General features: G+C 49.8%; 1 protein-coding gene across 1 annotated transcript; it reads right to left on the bottom strand.

The window, feature by feature from the left end:
- Nucleotides 1-4067: 4067 nt before the first annotated feature.
- On the bottom strand, nt 4068-7010 carry GAPDH (glyceraldehyde-3-phosphate dehydrogenase). Its single transcript, XM_009587161.1, has 10 exons — nt 6855-7010; nt 6497-6603; nt 6321-6411; nt 5991-6106; nt 5792-5873; nt 5500-5651; nt 5297-5375; nt 4962-5045; nt 4730-4827; nt 4068-4369 (listed from the first exon to the last, which is right to left on the bottom strand). The coding sequence occupies exons 1-10, from the start codon at nt 7008-7010 to the stop codon at nt 4300-4302; spliced, it is 1035 nt and encodes a 344-aa protein (XP_009585456.1). The 3' UTR covers nt 4068-4299.
- Between the last annotated feature and the right edge of the window lie 239 nt (nt 7011-7249).

Raw genomic sequence — 7249 nt, 5'->3', positions numbered from 1 at the left:
GGCTAAACAGCCCCAGTTCCCTCAGCCGCTCCTCATAAGACTTGTGCTCCAGGCCCTTCACCAGCTTCGTTGCCCTTCTCTGGACACGCTCCAGCACCTGCCTTTCATGTCATAGACATGTTCTTAAGTCCTGACACTTTGGTTTGCAACAGTGGCTTCGTCTCATCGCTGCTGAGGAAAATCTCTTGTCTGCGAATACCCCAAAGCTCCTCTGATGGCAAAACATCTGTTTTACTTTGCTGCCATGGCCTTAGCTTCCCTAATCACTCCCACGCCATCTTATGGCATTTTGGCAGTTTTCTTGTCTTCAAGATACATTTGAAAAAGGTTTTCGTACTACCTTTTCTATTTGTCACATAATTTCCTAAAAATCTGCCTTTTTTAAGGCTCTTAAGTTTCATTTGCTAGTATTTATGAGTTTTTCTTCTATTTTCATTTGACTACAGCTTCAGCTTTTTGACAACTGCCTTTTCAAATCTTATGCAGTAAAGTATAACCCAGTACTACTGTTCCTTCTAGGAACACTTAATTGATAACAACTCCCTCAGGAAGATGACAATTCTATAGTAGGAGAATATATGGAGGTAAGTTAGCTGTCCTGTAGTAAGAAATTACATTCAGCTCAGAAGAGTAAGTAACAAATTATTTGTTTTTGCAGTGTATATACAGTAGGATTGCCCAAAGGTAGGCAGCTTATTTTTTATGAAATGCCCACTTTCTGTGAGTACTGCCAGGGGTATTTGCATACCATGAGTACAAGTCATGAACCTGCATTTTGTGAATGACATCTGTTACGAAGGAGTTTGGAACATTATCATTTAAGATGTTTGTCTTATACGACTGTCTAATATATGCCTTGTGCCATAGTCTTTCCTATCAGAGACCTGTATCTCCTCTTCCTTGCACAGATCTTGTTGACTTCTTTGCTCAAAGACTCATTTACTTCAGAAGTGGACAGAGTATGTTTTAAATGTCCAAGACTTTTTTTACTGTGCTTATGCAGTCACCATTTTGTTACATTTTAATGTGATTTTTCAAGCAAGCTTAATTAGCTTCCACATCAGCTCAAGATGATTTTCACTACATGGCATCTTCCTTAATGCTGAAGTTTCATGCTGATATCTTGAGAAGAAGGTGGTCTGAGGACAACTAGCCCTTTCTTGGGGGAGTAATGCATGCGTGGTAGCATGCGCAAATGCCAATGAAGTATAAAATAATTTCTCTAAACATTCAAAGTTGCCATAAAAGGGAATTTTCCTGTAACACCACTGCTAATTATCATATTGCAGCATCACTTGAATTTCCTGTGTCTTAGAAAAGAAAAGGTGCAGCTTACCACCCCTAGAAATGGTTGGCCGCCCATCAGAGAAATTGTCCCTTGGGTTGTCCGGAGAGCTTTGTGTCAGCACAGCCCTGCAAAGGAATGAACCCATATCTTGGGTGCATCCCTCTCCCATGATGGCCCAGCACAGCAAGCCCTGGTGCCTGGCCAGTCAAGGAAGGCAGAGTCAAGTCTTTAGCCAGGATCGGTGTCTTTCTATACCTTCCCTTTGCAAGGCGTTCATAAACCAGGATGGATTCTGGTTTATCGCAGCTGTTTTTAGAGCCAGTTTGTCCCAGCAGAGTGGCAGGATCACTTTTAGCTCCTTTGCTAAACAAGAGCCTCTTTATATCTGTCTGAGCGCCTGCCTGCCCTGACCAAACATTTCTATTGGTTTTCCTTAGAAATGCTTTAAGAGCAAACCTAGACCTCCCCTACTTAGGAGAAAACTCTTTTCCAGAGAGAGAAGCAGCTGCCACAGCAGATCTCCCATCTTCATCCCAATGCCATCTGCAGTCATATATGTCAATTTTTCAAACGGACAAAAAAAAATATTTTTAGGACAGGGTTGCAGTTCTTGGACAGGCTGGCCACTGAGCTAGCTTTTCCATCTGTCCGGAGGGGCCTTGCTGTGGTGCCATCTGCAGGCACAGTGTCTGGATGCAAAATGAGGATTTAGGAGAAGAGCTGTGCTTTTTCAGGAGCTTATATGAGAGAGGAAACCAAGCCCTCCAGGCGGTCCAAAGGCTGCACGACTTGTTTGCCACACTCGCTCTCCCTGTTTCCATACAAGAGCAACTGTGTTTTAAATTCTGTGATTCCTGGCTTGCTTCACCTACATACTATATCATTTTTCAAAGAATTTCAAGTAAGACTGTAAACCGGTTGAAATAGTATTTTAAAACACCGTGAACCTTTATCTGAGACATTCCCAGCAATTGTTGGTCTGAGAGCATGTACTCTTCCTCCACCCCACCCCCCAGGTTGTATGAATTTGCTCATTCCTGCAGCAATTTGATCTCAGGTTGGATAGGGCTCACTCTTGTTAAATAAGAAGAGTTCTTTGCTCTAGGTGAATTTTCAGGCAGCCTTATCTTGCTCAGGAAACATAAGACTTTTTAGAGGAAAACGGTGAATCGTTTAAGTGTTCCTACTTTAAACCCAATTCAAAATATCTTTGTTTTACATGGGAAAACAGGCATCCCCCCCACAAGGTGTTTCAGTGGCCTCTGTGCACTTCCAGATTATCAAGCAAGGCGCTCGCTGGCACGCACACAAATATGCAAGCAGCAGCGCACAGGACAGCCATTCAAAGCACCCAAGCGCAGCAATCGAGGACAGGATGGGACCAACCCAAGACTTATTTGTAAGCCTGACAGGCCTGCGAGTTACGCCTCTCCCCAGCAGAAACACAACTCCGCAGGAGGGCTGCCTCCAGTTAGCCCCAGCATCAGGCAGCTCCCATTTAACTCCAGAGTTACCTAAAGCTCCCATGGGGCCATTTGTGGGGTAAGCCAGGTATTGCTGCTGTCCCAGGGCTAACAAGCTGCTCAGAGTCCCAGCTCCTATGCAGAGGCAGGTTATTCAACCTTATTCTCTTTGCAAAGAAACTTTGAGTCATCGCCCTCTAGTCCAATAAACATTTAATTTTTACGCAGCCCAACCGCTGGAGATAAGCGGCTCCAGGAAACTATGTCCAACATACCTTGATCCTGGGAGCTTAAGTCCTCCAGCTTAAGTCCTTGCTCCAGATCAGGGTCTAAAGCAGTCGGGGTCCAGACAACAGCTCCAACCCTGCCTGCCAGAGAGACAGCAACACATAATCTCTGAGACAGTAAATTAAGCTGCTATGAAATGGAGGGTCATGCAATTTTGTGCGGTACATCACTTATCTACCCCAGTGCTCATAGGTCACAGAAGGCTCAGCCCCGGCCTGGCAGCATTCATGCTTCCAGGAAGAGGTAGCGCAGTCCCTGGCAGAGGACTGACACTCACCTTGCAGAGATTTGCTGCTCAGGAGCTTAACTGCAACTGCCCCTCCTTCCACATAGAATTAAGCCAGAATTAAGACTAGCTACCACCATGGTAACACTGGCCTCCGACACGTCCCGAGGCAGCCATTTCCTCTAGGGCAAGTTGATTCATTTCAAACAAGGTAAAAAGCATTTTTTTTCCTGCTAAGGCAGGGGGAAGAAGAAAGAATTCCTGTTTCTTGTGCCACTTTGCCAAACCAGATGCAAAAAAAATCATTGCTCAGCACTTTATCCTGCATACACCCACCAGAAAAGCAAATCCAGAGAGCTAGAAGGTGGATGGAACAGCAGAGCTGCCTTCCATTCTACCACGCAGCAGTCCTGCAAGCACAGCCCTGCACCACACCTTATTTTGGCTCACAGGCAGGAGTCTTACCTCTGGCACAGGTAGCTCACCAGCCTGCATACCACAGCTCTGCTCGCTGCAGCACTGCACTCAGCAGAGATGGGCACTTGCTGCTCCTTGCAGGTCAGGTATGCCAGGACTGCACCCTGCAGGTGCATGACCCAAGCTGTCCAAACGCCTCTTCCAGCATTTCCCATGTCTCTGCCGCCTGGTTTCACAGCCTCAACATGGTGGCCACGTAGCACTGCTGAGTAGACCTGTCTCAGCAGTTGCAGCCAGGCTGGCAGAGCCCATCTCAAAGCAGGCACCTATATTTGCTCATTACCTCCCACTTTCTCCCATTTCCCACTGACAGACAGACAAGGCATTTCAGATGGTGATCACTTTTATTGATGTAAGGTGGTACACAAACAGATCAGTTTCTATCAGCCTCTCCACCTCCCCCAGGCTCGGGGAGAAGTTGGAGGAGTGGGGGAGACAAGGGAACAGAACTGGCCTCTCACTGCAGGATGCAGAGCTAAGCGGTGGTGAAGAAGGGCAGGGGCTCCAACAAAGGAGAGTCCTGCTTCCCTAGGCAGCAGGGGGGCTGTGTGCTCGGCTCACTCCTTGGATGCCATGTGGACCATCAAGTCCACAACACGGTTGCTGTATCCATACTCGTTATCGTACCTGGGGACAGAAACAGAAGTGCTGTCAGGACTGATCCGTTTCTTGCATCCCCCTCTGCTCCTGCTCCTCTGCCCCACCCCACACAACTGAACGGGGCGGCTTCCCATCCACTTCCAGTAAAGAAAGTAGGAAGCATCCCATACACCCTCCAAATACGGGAAGGAGGCGGCTACAGTTGTTTCAGGTAAGAAGCAATCTCACTCCACAGAGACTTTTAACATGTTGGAGCCACCCCACTCGGCAGGGGTCTATGTATCACCCTGCACTGCCACCCTGGCAGTGACAAACAGGACAAAAGTCTAACTTGTCTGCCAGCCCCAACCCCCCAGTCTTTCCCACCATCCCCCAGGCTGTGCCCACCAGGAAACCAGCTTGACGAAATGGTCGTTCAGTGCAATGCCAGCACCCGCATCAAAGGTGGAAGAATGGCTGTCACCATTGAAGTCACAGGAGACAACCTGGAACAGAAAGGGAATTGCAACACATGCACTTACCCAACAGCCTAAACCAGAAGTGCCCAAATCAGGATCCCAGCAAGGCTGCTCCCATCAGAAAAATGAGGCGAGCGCCAATAACCACAGGAGTTACTTACCTGGTCCTCTGTGTATGCCAAGATGCCCTTCAGGGGCCCATCAGCAGCAGCCTTCACTACCCTCTTAATGTCATCATACTTGGCCTGAGAAGAGAGATGCATTTAAGATGGTCAGATGCAAACTCACACAAAATGTCCGCTGGGGGGAGTGGGGGAGTGAAGAGACACGTGGGAGCACCATGGCAGCAGTCAGGCATGGCAGATGCTATTTTCACCAAGATCAAATCTTCTTAGGGGAGAGATGAATGCTGAGAGGGCAATTCCAGGTAAAAGAAGGAGTTTAGAAGAAGCAGGGGCAGGTCTGGAGGTTGTTAGGGCTTGTCCACAACACTTACTGGTTTTTCCAGACGGCAGGTCAGGTCCACAACAGAGACATTGGGGGTTGGCACACGGAAAGCCATTCCAGTAAGTTTCCTGTGAGAGACATGAGTTAGCAGGGAGCAGCCCCTCTGCCAGCCCTCCATTCTGCTAGGGGCAGGTCAGAGATGGCCAGGCACCAGCTGCTGCCTCCTGACACCCAAGGAGGGACAACACTCACCCATTGAGCTCAGGGATGACTTTTCCTACAGCCTTAGCAGCCCCAGTAGATGCTGGGATAATGTTCTGGGCAGCGCCTCTGCCATCCCTCCACAGCTTCCCAGAGGGTCCATCCACTGTCTTCTGTGTGGCTGTGATGGCATGGACAGTGGTCTGGGGGAAGAGAGCACAGCAGTAAGACGACAGCCAATACTCTCCAGACAAAGCATCCCAGGGGATGCAGGAAGTACAGATGCTTTTCCTCTCACATGAGGGGATAGGGCCCTCTCTTGAGCAGCAAGCTCCAGACCTACCATAAGACCCTCCACGATGCCAAAGTTGTCATTGATGACCTTGGCCAAGGGCGCCAGGCAGTTAGTAGTGCAAGAGGCATTGCTGGAGAAGGGAAAAGGGAAGGCTCATCAGCCAGAGGCAACACATTACACAGGTGCAATGAGACCCCATGCAGCTGGTGAGAGCTCCAGGCCAGAGAGCATCTTCCTCTCTCCTTACCTGACAATTTTCAGAGACTTGTCATACTTGTCATGGTTGACACCCATTACAAACATGGGAGCATCAGCTGAGGGGGCAGAGATGATAACACGCTTAGCACCACCCTTCAGGTGAGCCTGGAAAAAGAGAAGAAGATTAGATAACCCAGAATCCCTCCAACAGCTAACTTCTTCAGACAACCTCTTCTCCCTCCCAGCCCTATCTCGAGCAACTCTGTAACGGTGGTGCGACCCACAGACAGGAGCAGCCGTGTCCCTCTGAAACAGTGATGTCCCCCACAGACGGGACCAGCCGTATCCCTTCTCCTGTGTGCCACTGCAGCATACTCACCCCGGCCTTATCCATGGTGGTGAAGACACCAGTGGACTCCACAACATATTCAGCACCAGCATCTCCCCACTTGATGTTGCTGGGGTCACGCCTGAGAAGGGACAAAACTGTAAGATCTGCTCTGCAAGACACCTGCTTTCATCCTCCAGAGGGGCGAGATGGGAAGAGATACTTACTCCTGGAAGATGGTGATGGCATTCCCATTAATCACGAGTTTCCCATTCTCAGCCTTGACAGTGCCCCGGAAGTGACCATGAGTAGAGTCATATTTGAACATGTAAACCTAGCAAGGAAAGAGGAGGGAATGTCAGGCACCCCGGCTGCCATCTCCCCAACCATTGCTCTGCCTATGCCACAGTCTCAGCTCCCCACCTCCTCAGTGACCTTGTCCAACTGCTGTGCTGCACTTGGCTCTGCCAAACCTCCCAGCCCTGTGCCTCTACCCCACACCCGGTTTTCTTAGGAAACTACTAGAACAGAGCCAGAGGAGCCCTACTCAGAAAGGCCTGGAGGGGGCACTGCAAGGCAACTCACCATGTAGTTCAGATCAATGAAGGGATCGTTGATGGCCACCACTTGGACTTTGCCAGACAGAACGGCAGCCCGGGTGACCAGGCGGCCGATGCGGCCAAATCTGAGGAGAGAGACATGGTTGAGGAGGAGAACCAGGGACCCTGCCAGGCTGGGCATGGCCCGCTGCCTTCCCTCGGAAGCATCCGCCACTCCCTGCCCAGCGGGGCAGGAGGGAGCCCAGCAGCCGCGTCCAAAGGCCGAGGCGCCCGGTTAAAGATTAAGAGCGACCCCCGCACCAGAAAGGTCAAGCGCTAAATTTACTGAGGGCCCCGGGGATCCGGTTACTCCTCGGCCCGGCGGGAGAAGGTCATGTCCCCCAGGCCGCCGCCAACACGCGATTCACCAGGCAACCTTTC

This window comes from Fulmarus glacialis, unplaced genomic scaffold (genome assembly GCF_000690835.1).
Source record: "Fulmarus glacialis isolate BGI_N327 unplaced genomic scaffold, ASM69083v1 scaffold30841, whole genome shotgun sequence".
NCBI lineage: Eukaryota > Metazoa > Chordata > Aves > Procellariiformes > Procellariidae > Fulmarus > Fulmarus glacialis.
Note: the sequence above shows the minus strand (reverse complement) of the source record. Positions and strands in the feature narration are given on the sequence as shown.